Raw genomic sequence first — 16,855 nt, 5'->3', positions numbered from 1 at the left:
AGAAGCGACGCGTCGGGAAGCTCGGACTACCATCGTGCACGGCCATTCGGATTTAAACGACGAATGAATAATAAAGAGACCCTCCGGACCCGACGTTGTCACAATAAACTCGACGCTTTGACGGCAACCGATTCAATTTTACCTGATCCGTTCAATAAACAAGCGTACGCCGGATCAATCAATCAAAATTACGACGGCGCGTGAATGTGCCCGTGGCGCGTCTGAATATTATTACAACTATGACAAAAAAAAATTTTACTTTTGTCGACCTTCTGTGATACCCGTTGATTTCTTGGTACAATTCTGTGTATTTGTATATTACAACAAAAACCTTGCTCTTTCAATACACATACCTAATCATATTTTATGTTTGTCGTCTGTGAGTAAACTTTATCTTGGATATTGGAAGCGTGTACAAAAATCCCCGACACCCGAGTTGACCTATCAATTAAAATACCTTTGGACTTCCCCAAGCACGCTGTTTCCCTGATACCCAGCGTAAAATCGGACATTATCCTGTAACACTTCATTAAATAACCCATACATGTAGGGGAAACATAGTAATCAACGCCTTGCTGTTAGGCCCAGCGCTCTGACGTCACTGGTCATGTGGACGGCACCGCGATCAACGCTTATCTGTTGCCGCATAGAAACGCACACTTCATCACAAATACATCTCTGTGTTTATATTTATAATCTAAATGGCTTATATCCGACGTTTTGTTTCGTTGCTGATACCGTTTGAATGAGGCACCCATTATTTTTGAGTAACACAGTTGTGTTTTGACATTTTTGTTATTTATCGTAACAGGTGCTGAGATTGTCGCTGATTTTATGATGTGTTAATAATCTAGATGGTAAGTCGTAATTTTAAACCTTGTAAAATGATAATAATCATGAAAGAAATATACAATATAATTTTTGATTTTTAAAATTAAACTGATTCCATACCGCGATATAAAAGCGGCATGTTGATATGAAAAAACATCGAGGCGGAGGCCCGGAGATTTCCGTGAACAATTTACGCATCCTCCACGATTTGTACGACCGGTTTACGATCGGCAAGCGTTATGACGAGTGACGTCATCATGGGCAGTGGGCAGTGGGCAGTAGGCACACAACATTCCAGCACCGAAGACAATAGACCGAGTATTTTTATCTATATACGGTTGATCGGAGAGTCGGGGAGTGACGACTAGCGGAAGACGCCACTCATGCATATTTGATGGGCCGTGGCCGAGGGACCCGCGGCACCCACTGGCCTGGAGGCTTACACGGGTCCATTAAAACGATTTGGATCAATGAAGAGGCCCTTCACCGGCATTTTATAGCGGACGGCATCCGTTTGAACACAGGTAACTATACATTACACGTATGCAAATGAGTTCTTCGTAGGAAGTATGGGTGTGATGAAAGTTAAATATGGGAACGTGGACTTTTCCGATTCAATGGTATGCTTAGACAAAGGTATTTTTTTTTTTTTTTTTTTTATTTAATTCACAAAACTGATGTTCAAACATATTACATGCTATAAGTAAAAGGTATGAAACAATACAATAATATTTGACATCTACTAGATGTGAATCCGACATGCATTAGGTATTCTTAGTGAGACACTTAAATAATATTAATCAAGTTAGTGCTTAAATTAGATCGTAAAATTATACAAATTACTAAATTTTAAAGAAAAAAAATGTATAATAAGGATGAATTATTCTTTTTTATCCCTAAGTAATTAACTTATTGAGTTTCGATCTTATTGAGGCTACAGAACCAGTGAAGATATCAATACCATTACGAATGTTATTGGCAAATGACAACATGAAATGAAGGTATAAGGTGAATAATGGAAACATCTGAATCTGAATCAAAATTTTTGATTAATACTGGGATGATGCCTGTTAAAGTTAAAACCTATACATCAATTCGTTCTATCAACACCGGATTAATCTAGCTAAACTCAGTATAAAGACGCTACAACTCGACTATCGCGAACGACGTGACTCCTCCCGAGTGTGTTGGACCAAGTTTCGACATCAACTCGATCGTTTCTATTATCGAAGGGTTCCTCGCGAGAACGCGAAGGCGGGACGTGAGACGAATTCCGAGGTGTTATTTTGGCATTCCACGACACGTCGACATTTCGCTATTGTTGATCGAAAACGCAATGGGTTCTGGTAGTTTTTCGCCACGTGCAGTATTTACAAAAAAAAAAAACTCTCACCTTACATGGCATGATGAACGATCAAACACCAAACCCATTACTGTGAAAACATTTCAAATGGTATGTTACAACTTACAAAGTCGATTATGATATGCGACAGGCTTGTCGCTAAATGTGTTGATATGATGAAAACGATAGTCAGAACATTACTTCTACAGGACTTTCATATCGATTCAGAAAATACCAACACATCAAGGTAACATTTTATTACCTTAGCTTTTTCGTATCATAGTGTCAGACAAATCGATATAGTACAAATAGCATGCATGACATACTGTTTGCTATAAGACGGTAGTTAATTTATCACAGCGTGGAACATAACAATAATGAGCAATTGTTCAAAAGCGGGCGACAAAAATTTACTCGGCTATAAAACAGTCGACCGGCCGGCGTCAGGTGACGACAGAACAGAAAATATTAAAAAGGTCAGCGTGTATTAAAGGATGCAATTCATCACCGCTTTTTATGTTGGCACGGAAAATATATAATGCTAATTGCTGCACCTGAGCGTATTAAAGTCCAAGAAAGAAAATTTTATTATTCGAGCCATAGACTTAATGTGCCAACAGGAATAGATCGCGTGCGCGTAGATGAGAACGGCTTAGCATTTTACGGCTTTTACACTCAAAAACACTACATCCTTCCATTGTTACACGTGCCAGTGTACACAAAACTAACCTTACAATAATAATTCTGTCGATGGCAATGAAAAACATCAATAATGACATGCATGAATCAGCATTATAAATGCAATACGCGCTTCAGTGCCGGTGCGTCCTCGCCCTGTATAGCAAGAGATTGACAACAGCTGATATCAGTGGTAATTAAACAACATCAAAGTTATAAGAAATATCAACAAATTAAAGACTAATACATTAGATGAAAAACATCAGTAATAATATCATATGAGCATTGCAAAATGACCCCACCGATGAATCTAGATATGTCGACAGACGAGATGATTATCCCTCACCAGTCGACACAATTATGCCGGCCAGTTTGAAACCCCGTATACAGGCTGAAGCAGGAACGCGACACTTACGTGGACCACTTCGGCGGGTTTTATACCTTGTGAACGGTGTACTCTATGATGGCGGTAACAATTTGCAAAATGAGACGGTTACTATAATATATGCTAACATGTCCCGCATCAGGTGCAGCGCTGTGAATACGAAGTAATAGTCACTAGTGTCCGCATGTACCTCGAGACTGGTGCAGTCATAAAGATCAAAGGTGGGAGCAACAATGGGCGGAACAGTACGCCGCGCCGTGCGGCAGATGCGCCTGCATTAAGGCCATTGGGTCGTAAGGTTACGTACTGTCGGGTCACATGCATCACTATATCGATACGTATACCGCCGCCGCTCGTTTATCTATATGTTTGCGGTAGAAAAGATATTGAACGCATTTAAAAAAAAAACTTTTTTTTTTATCAAGACAGAGAACTTTACCGTATTACAGATGCTGTACTCTTACAAAAACCTCATGTTTGTAAGACTGCCACGCAATAATCTTACTAGTTTCATCTTATCTTACTTCTTACGAGTCATACTTTTTATCTTACTAATATTGTAAATGCGAGAGTTTGGGAAAACTTTTGAATGTTTGTTAAAAGTAAATACAGAAACTGCCAAACGGATTTGGTTGAAATTTGGCACGAGGATAGGCCATGTCCTGGATTGACACATTGGCTACTTTTTTATTTGCTCCCAATGGAAATAATGCGATCTTTTATATATGACTTATATATGACACTATATTATCGTAAGTGTGTTAGGAACTTTTGAAGTGGGAGTGGCTGTTAACACGGACGAAGCAGCTAGTAACGCCTAGTTCAATTATACTAATTTGATTGTTACCCAATGCGAAATCATAAAAAAAGACGTAGGATTGAACTATACGATGCTGCGTCGAATATGAAATACTTTTTCATTAGTTTTGTGTCTTCCGGCAAAACAATTGAACTAATTTAGCAGATATTTTACTGACAGGCAACGGGTATTTCACAATAATCTAACCGACATTTATACCGGATAAAAACCAACACGGACGAATCCGAGCTTGCAAGCTAGTAAGTAATATTAACAGGCCGCTGATGTTATCATTTCGATTGTTTATATTCACAAATGTAGGGTAAGTGTCGAAGCGCCAATAGAGGATGTTGACAATACATAAATTTTATATCTACTGACTATAATAGTCGTACTATTTGTAAGACAGTAATAAATCAACGGCTCGGTTTGATTGCTAGTCTACATATTGTCATCATCAGACCTAATTTCATCAGCAACAACATAAACTGCTCGAGTAGTTTCGGACGATGAAATAGCGCGTTTGAAAGCAGTGCATATCAATTTTAATTTGTAAAATTTAGGATGAGCCCAGTGACAGATATCATTAAAATCACATCTGTAAAGTATTGTACGTTTCTTAACCTAGTCTGCAGTTCGGTTACAGCCTGCAGGGTGCAACAAACACATCGGCCCTTACTGCCTTGAACAATACAATTAGACAGATATAACCCTTATCACAGTATCAGTAAAGTTCGCTTCAACAGATCGTCTCACCCGGATTTGAATGTTATCAAACGCCCACCAATGACGCCCCGGAACTAAGACAATCGATTACAAAACTATGACATAACAACGCTATCGGTCCGCATGACAAATAAAACGGGACACCGGACAAATTGCGACGTGGAGGGAGCGACGCGCGTGTGCAAGGGGATACGGCCTTTAATTCATAGTATTACGGGTTAAATTGTGTCGCATCGCTTGTGGGAACTCGACGGGATGTCGGGAGATGACGCGACACGCACCGCACAACTGGCCACTTCGAAACTTTGACTTTTTTTAAACCCTATTACACGCATTGGTCCGATACGCCGATCCAATCAATTTAGCTTCAAATACATTGCATTCAAGTAGAAGAGCGATGTAAATATTTGGTTGAAACAAATTCTTCGGTATTAGTTTATGCAATACCATCACCCATCTACTGCCTAATAGAGATCAAACATGTATTGACTGGATTAATAGGTGAAAATAAATTATATTTTTAGTAATAATACTTTAAAGAAAAACTCTGTACGCAAATGCTTTTCAAATTATGAAAATAAGACAATGATTTATTTACACCGCGTACAAATTCCATTATAAAATGCTTTAAAAACAAATGTAAAGTCAGAAAAGAAACAACATTTCACAATGTTATGTATACAGTACATGCGCATTTTAATGAAACTGCGAAAACGGAATTAGGTTTTGCATTAGTGCTTAATTGGCGCACGGTCGACCTAAAAACATACTAACGACGAATCGATTTTATATTTTTATAGTAGGCGAGCCACTCATACAATTGATTTGATGTTATTATTTTGCGGGTTTATTAAAACTGCCGTGCTACATTCAATAATTGATTTCGCATTCTTGAACCGTTTATACCAGTGGAGTGATTTCAAATCCTCCTTGCAGAATAACATAACCGAATTAGACAATACATTCTCAACCCCATGAGAAGTCAAAACGTACGCTGCATACATCGTGACTAACATCTAACCACTGAGCTCCAAACCCAACCTCCAGGAATGTCAATAAGTGTTAAATTAACGGTCTAAGGCAGAGGTTCTCAAATTTCTTTTTCTCATAGACCACTTTAAAATTTTAACTGCTTCCGCTGGACTCCCTGCATCTAAATTTCTACCATATTGCCCAGAATATGCAAGTTTGAGCATCTTAAAATATTCCTACTATTGATACGTGAAGTCACGCCAACAATTTAATACTCTACTATCAAACCAGACAAATTTTCGTGGACCCCCGCTTACGAATTGTAGACCCCCATTTTTTGGTCAATCAAGACCCCGTCAAGTCTCCCTTGGACACCTGGGCCCCCATCCCATCCCATCCCCACCCCATCTACCTAGACCATTTTGGGGAATCAATGATGTAAAGTATTGCAGTGAAGTATGCGAAGTACTCGCTCGTCTATCGGTGGGTTGTCTTGTACAAGATAACTTACAGGTTGTATGTAAATTAAGAAATACGGTTGCATAACGTTTTAACTTGATAATTTCTAGCATTACGTACATAAAATGTCAAATACCACTTACCGGCTTGTTTCCCACGGGAACGTGCCTACCAAGTGGTATCTCAATCCTTAAGCCGACCAATCTGTATTTTATTGAGTTTCGTTTTAGATAGTAATAATGAAACAACTTTTCCTATTTCGAAAATTTTTTCACTAATAAGAGTCTACAGCATTCCTGCATTTTAGATGCTACTTTCTTCTAACCAATGGCGTATATATTTTTTTTATACATGACAAATCTTTAGATGCGAAGTGTTCCCGATTCACAGCAATATATGGGAAAATTTGATGTAGTGACAAATTTCAAAACATACTATCTTAAGGGGATGATTTTAGGTGAATCTAAGGGTACGATACTGATGCGATGGTTAAGTCTTCTTGTAGTTAAACTATGCCATAATTACACGCCATACTGCGACCACGATGTAACATATTATAATGAATTACCTGCGACAAAAACGTGCAGATGAATACGTTACTGTCCGTCGCAAGAACGCTTAATAACCGCTGAACGTATTTTAATGATAGACTTTGTAACTAATGGCAAAATGATATGGCCATCTGAAGATAAGTCATGAACAATGAGTATGGTGGCTTGAATAAACATATTCGAATTCATTTGATAGATATACCAGGTTAAGGGAAGTAAACATACGATTACTTTCTAATTATATGTCTTCATTGTATTCCAAGTAATTGACAGATCTGAACAGAAGATTTATGCGAAAATAAAGTATTTTCTGTATTTTATTATGTTCCTTCCCTGGATACGATATATCTACCACTGTCACTTACGTAGTATTTATGCTTGTTACGCAGCTTTGTACTATCCGTGACGATAACATACTCAAAATTTACGCGTCAATTTCAATGCCTAAACGATCGAAACATTATAACGTAAATAATCTATTTTAAAAACATTCCACCGTGGCAACGAGTTAAGTGTACGGCCATGAGTAATCACTTAACGATGAAATCTCAGACGAAAGCTGACCAGAAACAGTGACTCATGGTGGTGGGCAGCGCCTATGGACGGAGGAGTGTGATTCATGGACATTTCTGCATCTTATGGTGAATAAGCGAACAAATTCACGAGAAACACAATGTTGTAATTGATTACCAATTCCTTATGAGACTTGTGTTGTCTCAGTGTGACGAACACAGTGTGTGCATGTCATTCAAAACTCGGCTGGTCTTCCTATTTATGGGCAGTCTTGTCGGTTACAATCAGACAAGTTACTTGCTCGTCTCGTCATTTAGTTGCATAAAAAACTAGATTATAATAATTTGTACGATTAAAGATACTAATAAATTTTGTACAACTCAGTCCCTAACGACCGAAAGGCGCCATGGCTTGAAGATGTCCCTGAACTAGATGGCACTTGGACGACCGTTTCGAGTGTAGAAACGAGCAAATGTTAAAGCTATTTAAGGCTGTATACCGTTGATATAGCATTATATAAACTTAATGTTCCTGTTCACATTATTTAACTTTAGTGTCCGTAAGAAGAATTGGTTTAACAAATAAACTTCGTGTAAGGCGCGACGATCGCCGGAATCACGGCGGCCTATGGCCCTCACATATCTAAATACTATATTGATTATTATTAATCGATGTAAAATAAAAACTCATTTCTCACGATTCACGATTTATACGATATATAGTTTAACAAATCCCATTAAGCGGTCCCGGAGTCTTTTAAAAGGGATTTAAATATTTTTCAAGCCATAATTCATCGAGTTTTACCATAAAGAAACTCCAATCAATAATAGCAAGTGCATAGCAAAGGCGAGTACTCGTATTTAATAAGTGACCATTTAATTTCTTACAATGCGGTAGAAAAACGAGTTTTTCGAGTCGGAAAGGGCACTGGCGGCGCCGCATTATGCCATGTAGTGTTCTAAGAATTCTGACACCATAGTGGACTGACGAATCACCTGATAACAATAACCATGTGGCCGATTTTTGACTGAATGAACATTGGTCTTATTATTTGATAGACAAAAACTAATCATGGAACTATCGCAGTTAAAACTATGTACACAAAATACGTATTTGAAAATCAATAAAAATTTTATTTGTGCCATCAACCCTGTAATGAGTAGAGGTGTCACGGCAAACGGAACGTTATGCATTCCACACACGATCTTTGCCGGCGCGATGAGTACTGCGTGCGTATATAGTATATACATATGCCAGTTGTCATTTAGTAAATATTAATTAATGGGAGCTGGGTTTTGGCGCTATTCGGCTATTCTTTATTGTTACATACATAAAAGAGCTAAACTAAATGTCTTTTTAAATGAATTAAATACACATAATTTCACAGAAAATATCGTTAATGTTATATCATGATAGATATCATAGGATGTTCCAATATCTATTGCCCATTTAAATGAATAAAATTAAGTGTATACAGGTTTGTAAAATAGCTTGTTGTTAAGGTATTTGCAGCAAAATCTAAGCAGGTGTTATGTTTATTTTTATAGTCTACATATATGGCTTAGTTTGACAACTTGTGTGAAAGAGTAGGAATTAAATATGTACTGTTTTTTATTACACCATATTTTTATTTCGCTAAGAGATTTCAAGTTTATTGCTCATTACTCTATTGAGGAAATTGCCTTTTAAGCTTCCTATAAAATACAATTTATGTAATTATTTTTGACCATTTTGAAAACAGCATAAGATAATTTTTTTTTATTTACCACATATTATAAATTTTTAGGTATTTAGTGTAACTGTTGCACTAATTCTGTATTCCCTTCAGTGTGTAGATATTCATTTAATTTTATATATTTATAAATAATTAACAATTTATATAAATACACATGACTTAAAACAGTAAAAATCACTTCACAACAAATTAACAGTTTTAATTTAAAGCGCAATTTATGTGTTTCGGAGAAAATAATTTTAAAGGAAAGGTAATTCACAAATTACTAGATTTTGCCTGCATGAAAAGCCTTTCACACTAAAAAAATCCCTAAAACACTACAACACTAGTGCCACTGAACTAAAAAATCTGATAAAAGAAAAAAACATTATTTGTCATGGGAGCAAATTAACAGGATAAAAGTGTATGTGTTAATTCAGGATATAGTCAACCTGTGTGTCAAATTTCTGCCAAATTGGTTAAGTTGTTCCTATTTTTACTTCAAACAAACATTAATAGATTCAACATTTTCAAAATTCACATTTATAACAGTAGTAAGAAATAAGATAATATTCCTAGCCGTTTGATCCTGTGGTAAATTACTATGAAACCCAGGTAACTGTTATAATTGTAATATTTATAACTTAGAAGTGAGTAAAATCCTAGTAAACAAAACATCATAATAAATAAAATTAAGATTTGTTCAATTTTCATTACAGTTATTATTTTTATGGTCAAACGCTGTGTAATAAGTTTGTGGACTATTACAAAAGGTTTTTTTTTTATATATATATAAAGTAAATAAGCCGATATATTTCAACTGCTCAGTAAATTTAGTATGAACAGTAGGAATGCAGTTATAACTATTTTGTAATCTTTGTATACAATTCCTAACATGAATGTAATAATAAAATTTGTTTCATAGTAACAACGGTTGAATAAGCTCAAAATATTTCCTGTTATAGGATACCATTATAATTAATTATTTCAAATAAATATTATTTTTACCTATAATAATATTATAATGGACAGTATATTTATTGTATAAACATACTGAGGTTGACTTAATTATGTAAGAAGTTGTCTAATTATATTTTCAGTATCTATGCAAACAAATAATAGAGAAGACAGCTTCAAAAAAAAAGTCGAATGAGAAAATGTCTGACATTAAATTTTGATTAGATCGGATATGATCCGACAACCGGCAACTTTGTTATGATAAAAAAAAATAATACCATCTATATTACAGTAATATTAAATCAAAAGCTTCATTTGGCTTTGAATAAGCACATTGAGATTGCTGGGACGAGCATGCGGAATTAAAAAATAAAAAAATAACAAGTGGGCAAAGAAACCGCCGCATAAATATTTACGATACGGTAGGTACTTACTATTGTAATTATTTTGAAGTTTACGCGTCGCTTATCCTCCAATTATCACTAGCAGCCTATTACAACACACATAACACACCACTAAGATAAACTGCAAAGAATTATTAACTGTCCACAGCTGGTTTCAGAAAGATTTTTTTTTGGTTTATTTAGCAAAAAGTTGGGACACTACGATAAAGTATGGCACTGTGTCACGCAATAACAACAGTTTTATTAAAACCCTGTTATCGTCTTGAATTTCGGACCGCGTACCATCCCGATTCACATCACATTATCTACACACGCGTTTGACTCGTCGGTAGCCGTTCGTTAACTCACAATTTCAACCATAATTTTTATCTCAAGGCTTAACACGATACGAAGATTAGCTGACATGAAAAATGTTGCCATATTAACATTTTACATATGTATTGCTACAAAAATTCAAGAAAAATCTTTTTTTTTTGTACACTGTGCTAGATAAGACAACTTTTCAATTCAAATCATTGAACATATATCAATATTTGTTATTTATACATAAATACATTGATATTCACTTTGAAATAATTTCGCTAACATTTTTGATTCGATTTTTAAATGATGTTGCCATATTTTTTAAGATAATCTAAAACACTAAAACCTACAAAAATTAGCGAAACATCATAATTTATTTTTTCTTATTTTATTTATGTAAGAGCCACAGTAATAAAACAACAATTATTCTATAGTCTTCGATAGGCAGATACCACCTTTATGTCAAAACAAAATTGTCAACAAACTGACGTGTACTTTGTTGCTAAAATATTTTTAAAAATTTCTATGTGTATTCTCTTTTAATTCATCATGTCAGAGTCCGAAAGGCTGTTAGAGAACAACGAGCCATCAGAGACCGCAACAGAGCGCGGCGGACAGGGCGACGGTTCGCCAGTTGTGTCTGAACGAGAGGCATATTTCCAGGCACTGCGATTATGGATCCAGCAAGCGCAGATGTATCAAAACCTATCAACATGCTTTCCGTACTACATGATGACCTTCCAGGGTCTACAGAACAACCCAACAAACGTGCCATTGTTGAATAACAACTATCAATTCCAAGGGCAACAATTTCCGTTTCAAGTACCTAATGCACCGCGTAACGTTCCAGAAACTCAACCCCAGAACGAGACACTAACTCCTGCTGAGGGTATGTGGTATTATTTTGTGAGATTGCCTAATTTTCTTCTACACTAGGTATAATACACTTATTGAAATACTTTATTGCGTCTTTAAATTTCATCATGCAATTGCATCTAGAAGCTACAATAAATTTGGTACTTCCATCTTAACCATAATCATAAAATTATGTACCTACATTAACTTAATTAAATACAATGGTTCATTTTGACATTGTGTTAATAAATGAAACCACATACTTATCTATCTCTGCCAACATTGTGCCAAAATCATACACAAGTTATTTCGCATAAAACCCGAAATTTATTTATCAGATTTTTCATCATTTTGCATTTTGGGCAATTATGGTGTGTGCATGAGTATTTCTGATTGAAAATGTGATGTTGCAGTGAAAAAATCTCTTAGAGTATTCGTAGTGGCATTAGGGTGTGTTTAATTGTTCAAACTTATACTATTTTATTTTACATCTATGCTATGAGTAACATATGGAAAAGTTTCTTTCATAAAGATAAATGTGTGGTTTCATTTAGTAATGTAATGTAAAAATGACCCTGTATGAAGGCTGGTATAGGCTGTGAAAATAATATAATGATTTCTGCTGCAATATATTTAAAAATCATCACACACTACCATTAAGAATGTATTTAATGATCTAAGGCAGGGATGCACAAACTATTATTTGCCATGCCACCATTCCGCTTAAATAATAATGCTCAGACCACTTCTTCAATGCAGGGAATGCCATCGGGCTTACTAAGTAATCTAACTAATATTATAAAAATTATTTTGTTTAGTTATTCCACCTTCACCCCTTTAATACTTAATTCAATGACTATATAATTTTACATTTGCATTGTTTGGGGTACAGTACATAATATGGTAACTTTCATCTAGAATAAAATAGTTTTTCTTGAGTGATCGAAATTAATTGACAAACCTACATTAGCGCTTCCCTTTGCATGTTGTAATGCCTCCCTATGGATCCGTGCCCACCACTTTAAAAAAATGATCTAAGGGATTCACTTCCTAGACCTTGTTGTAACCTTTATATTTTACGATTTGTAGCTGAAATTAATAAACAATTTTTATTGAAAGGCATCAATTTAAATGATGCAGTATGGACCTTCTGAGTGCAACAACTACTGTACAAATATATAAAAATAAAATGAGTAAATATATTAATAAAATAGATCCAACTTTGATCTGATTATTCAGTTCCACAAATGATCTGTAAATATTGAACTTTATGTGAAAATTTTATTATTAGGTCATTGATTTTTATTACTCATACATAATTATCAAGTTCTGCATATTTGTTGCTGTTTATTAGCTAAAAACACATATATATATACACAGTGGAAACCGGTTATAACGACTCTGGTTATAGCGATGCATCGGTTATAACGACTAAATAGTAAAGTCTCTTTAAATAAATGCATATAAAAAGTGTATCATTTATAATGACTGTTGCATATAGCGTCCAGATTCAGTGATCCCTTCGATGTCGCTATAACCAGTTTTTTCTGTATATATATCCTATATGTACATACTAACTGATGTTAATTGTTATGTTACACACTTTGCAGTGATCGCTCGTCATGGAGGTTATGAATACATTATACCGCCACTGTACAAGAGGCTGATTGCAGAGTTTATTGACTTTATACTACTGTTCATACTGAAGTTGATTGTGACATTCATTGCAGTAGACATGTTTGAGTTAATGTAAGTAAAATATACTTTAATAAAAATAGTATATATATCCTATGCAACTTGTAAAAATTATGTCAATGATGTGACATACACACAATTTTATTTATTTTTTCAGAGACTTGGATAAGTTTGACTTCTATAAATTCAGTGAAAATTATGACGATTATAAATATGCAATGGAACTGACCTCAGGGATATTGTTTTTAGAAGTCATTTACAGAATGCTGGTCTGCGTATATGAGGTTTGTTTTATTGTTATTATGTCAACTGGATGTTTGTTAGACAATACCCAAACTGTTGAATATTTTATTTTAAGAAGTGACTCCTGTGGGCACCAAACAAAATATAATTTTCCAAATTTCGAAATATTCCTCCATAGGGTCACTTAAACATACAACAAATTCGCTTATAGTCTGTTGACCGATAATAAACTATATCAAGAAAAAAAATTACATTACAGGCATTCTGTCTCTGCGGCAGCATTGGAAGAACTGGCGGAGCCACACCAGGAAAAGTGCTCCTCGGCCTACGAGTAGTCACAGCATCTGCAGTTATACCAGTCGAAGGCAGACCCAAAGAAACAGTCCTCTTGTATCCTGGCAGACCGCTCACTTTCCTTGTAGCGCTATTCCGATCTCTCATGAAAAATTTTCTGATTTCCCTCTTGTTTCCATTATGTGTGGTGCTGTTTGTTTTCAAACACAATCGCACTGGCTATGATTTACTCTGTGGAGTGATTGTCGTTGAAGAAAATATGTTCCCTTTGAGAAGGCATGCTCCCTAGTGTACAAATGCATTGTTTACTTTGTTTATCAGTTTGTGGCCATCCTTTTCAAACTGCAGGGATGTGAAAAAATAATAGTATAACAGAGGCATAAAAACCATAATGATCCTGACAGTTCTTACATTGTAAATTTCTGTTCTTATAAACTGAGCTCCCAATAGCTGTCTGAGCTTCAGAATTAATGTAAAGAATGACTTAAAAAGTGTTTTTTCTTACTATAATGTATGTTGGAATGGCTGTAAGGCAATATTAGCCTCATAGGTGGCAGGTGTCTTGTTACTCAACCATCTGTGGGGGTACCATAGTGTTATCTTAATTTCTGCCATACAGTAGTTAACAAGAGCCTTTTTATTCTCATTGGATGGAAATTGTAGTCATTTATACTACAGGGCATTATGAAATTATGGCTAAAGGTCGCGAAAAACAATGTATATATTTTTTTTATTCTCAGAGTGCACCTATTTCCTACCTACCGCCTTCCGACTTTGTGCATCCCAAATTCAATAAAAAATATAAGTGAGACACATTTTAAGGTATGTACATATATGTGTACAATGATGTTTGTTGCACACAGAAGAAATAGAAGTGTCATGCTCTGTGATAAAATATAATTTCTTTATATAATATAATGTCACTTTTGGTTGTTTTATATTTGTAAGTTTGGTTTCAGATAGTATGTACTTTTCACTTTCAGTTTTAAGAAAATTGTTTCCTACTTTCTTGTTATTGCCATTTATGTTTGTATTTTTATACAAATTAAACGAAAAAATAAGTATTTTCACATAAACCATATTTTTAAATGATTTCAATAAAGTACTCAGTTCGTCTTATTTCTCCATGGAGTATCAATTCTTATAATACAATTTTCTGCTTCATAAATATTACAATAGATTTGTAAATACAACTATTTTATTTCATGCGTTTAATACTAATTTTCATAGAGGTTACCTAAAATTTTAAAAAATTAAACTGGATTTAATCCATTTTTATTTAATTTCTCTTATGAATAGCATATCTAAGTTGAAAATCGATATTTAGACAAGATCTAAGTTAATTTAAAATTATGAAAGCAACAATCAGTTTAACATTTTACATAATACTATTGAATTAATTTTATATGATCTAAATATTTAAATAATTTTAAATATTCATTAAAGAATTTATATATTATAATTAATTAAATTTAACAGCATTTTTTCTCTAGTTTTCGAATGCTTATTATGTATAAGCTTTTGTGTTATTGCATAGTTGATTAAAAATATTTTTTTTCTTTATTTTCTGGTTCCTAAATTTTGACTGTTTATAGTAGTAGTAGGGATTTAATATACCATAATGCATTATACTAGCCACATAGTTTGAAATAATTAACGCGGTTTATCTGTCAAGTAATTCAATGGGGTTTATCAACAGCATTTTAGCTAAGGTAGCACATCGTCAGTCGCCGCAATGCGACCGAATTGATGCCGATCGGATTTAATTTATAAAAATATTACCAAGTTAATACACAGTTCAGTCAGGTGTAAAAACGGTGCATTTTTGCATAGTTCTTTGAATGGCAAAGCTTCTCGCTAAAACGCTGTCAATGATTTGCATTAATGATTATCGATCTCCTCACATTTGTCGATGCGAAAGCAGTTGAAAATTGAATAAAAAGCTTTGTTTGCTGCATGCTGTTGCCGACGACCGTACGGTGACGTTCATAGTTTATACCGGCATGCTCGCGTAGTTTTCGGAACAAATGTAAATAGGTCTCACGAGGGCCCGACGATAGACTCAACTGTCCACCACGTGTTATCAGCGGTTGAGATGGACGATCGGCTTAATATGAGTAGTGTAGTGGATACCTTAAGCTTAGCCGGTTCCGCGTTGATAAATGTGGACGAGACTCTAATATGTGTGTGTAAATCTAGATAAGTAAGGTATATTTTATGAAATATCTGAGGATAATATTCTACTGTAATTTCTCTTTGTATCTTTAACAAAACTAAAATTACTATTGTAAATTCTTAGTTGTAAATGTGGAAATAAAACTAAGTTTTCAGATTTTATCTCGGTTTTATATTTTAATTGTCTCCCAAATATGATACAACCGCGATAAATTCCGAAAAAGATTTTTTTTTCGATGTCTAACATTCGCGTAAATATAAGAATCCATTTGAAGTTGTTTTTTGTTAATAAAATTTAAGTTTTGAGTTACACGGATATGTGATATTTATTATGTATTATAGTGTAGATAGTAAACTATATAAATGTAAAGATATAATGCTGTTTTATTTGGACCAAATATCTCACTTGTCTTACTGTAAAAATGTCTATACCAACAAACTTTAAACATAAGTAAAATTTTGTAAAGTTCATTTCAGCATGCACTGTGTATTTTTGGTCCTTCAAGCCTAGAAATTAGTATGTTAGAATCAAAGTAATGCCAGTGGTTCTCCATATCCTTTTAGTTATAGTCACTGGAGCCTACTGTTTCCAGTATTATATATTAGTCTATGGCCTACTGCAGTGCCCAATGTATTGACTTTTGTCACTAATATACTCACTGATCACATTCCCTTTCCAGACAGGGTGCATTCATGCGTGATAGTGGTGTAGTGTAGGGTTTTATCCCCCATCGAACGGAAATTTCCCGTCCCCTAGTTCAGTCGCGATCTTAGACGGCGTGAGGTTTCCAGCAAGCCTACAAAAGGTGTCCGATTTTTGCTATACTTACAACAAAATACGACCCCATCTGCTAATCATCGATCAGTGGCCCCTCTCGATAGGCCGCTGAGTCGTTATGTCACAATAAGTAATTTCAAAGAAACAAGAGTGGACATAGGAATAAAAAAATATCGTGAAT

General features: G+C 34.8%; 2 protein-coding genes across 4 annotated transcripts in view; one reads left to right on the top strand and one right to left on the bottom strand.

The window, feature by feature from the left end:
• LOC115441488 (beta-arrestin-1) overlaps positions 1-10,737 on the bottom strand; it is a 103,920-nt gene extending 93,183 nt beyond the window's left edge. For all 3 annotated transcript variants that reach the window (XM_030166297.2, XM_037442691.1, XM_037442693.1), the window contains exon 1: positions 10,362-10,737. The gene's annotated coding sequence lies outside the window, so the exon portion shown is untranslated. The remainder of the gene's footprint in view (positions 1-10,361) is intronic.
• Positions 10,738-11,083: 346 nt separating this feature from the next.
• On the top strand, positions 11,084-16,270 carry LOC115441486 (protein FAM8A1). The gene is made up of 4 exons (XM_030166296.2): positions 11,084-11,523; positions 13,100-13,238; positions 13,342-13,468; positions 13,687-16,270. The coding sequence occupies exons 1-4, from the start codon at positions 11,184-11,186 to the stop codon at positions 14,008-14,010; spliced, it is 930 nt and encodes a 309-aa protein (XP_030022156.1). The 5' UTR covers positions 11,084-11,183; the 3' UTR covers positions 14,011-16,270.
• The last annotated feature ends 585 nt before the right edge of the window (positions 16,271-16,855 follow it).

The sequence above is a fragment of the Manduca sexta genome, chromosome 25 (genome assembly GCF_014839805.1).
Source record: "Manduca sexta isolate Smith_Timp_Sample1 chromosome 25, JHU_Msex_v1.0, whole genome shotgun sequence".
Lineage (NCBI taxonomy): Eukaryota > Metazoa > Arthropoda > Insecta > Lepidoptera > Sphingidae > Manduca > Manduca sexta.
The sequence above is the reverse complement of the archived record's forward strand: the minus strand, read 5'-3'. Positions and strand labels throughout refer to the sequence as shown.

Bases quoted from the DNA above. Each gene is read 5' to 3' on its own strand.
- LOC115441486 (XM_030166296.2), top strand. From the start codon at position 11,184: ATGTCAGAGTCCGAAAGGCTGTTAGAGAACAACGAGCCATCAGAGACC. The intron at 11,524-13,099 runs GTATGTGGTATT...CACACTTTGCAG, and splicing joins GACACTAACTCCTGCTGAGG to TGATCGCTCGTCATGGAGGT. The intron at 13,469-13,686 runs GTTTGTTTTATT...ATTACATTACAG, and splicing joins TGCTGGTCTGCGTATATGAG to GCATTCTGTCTCTGCGGCAG.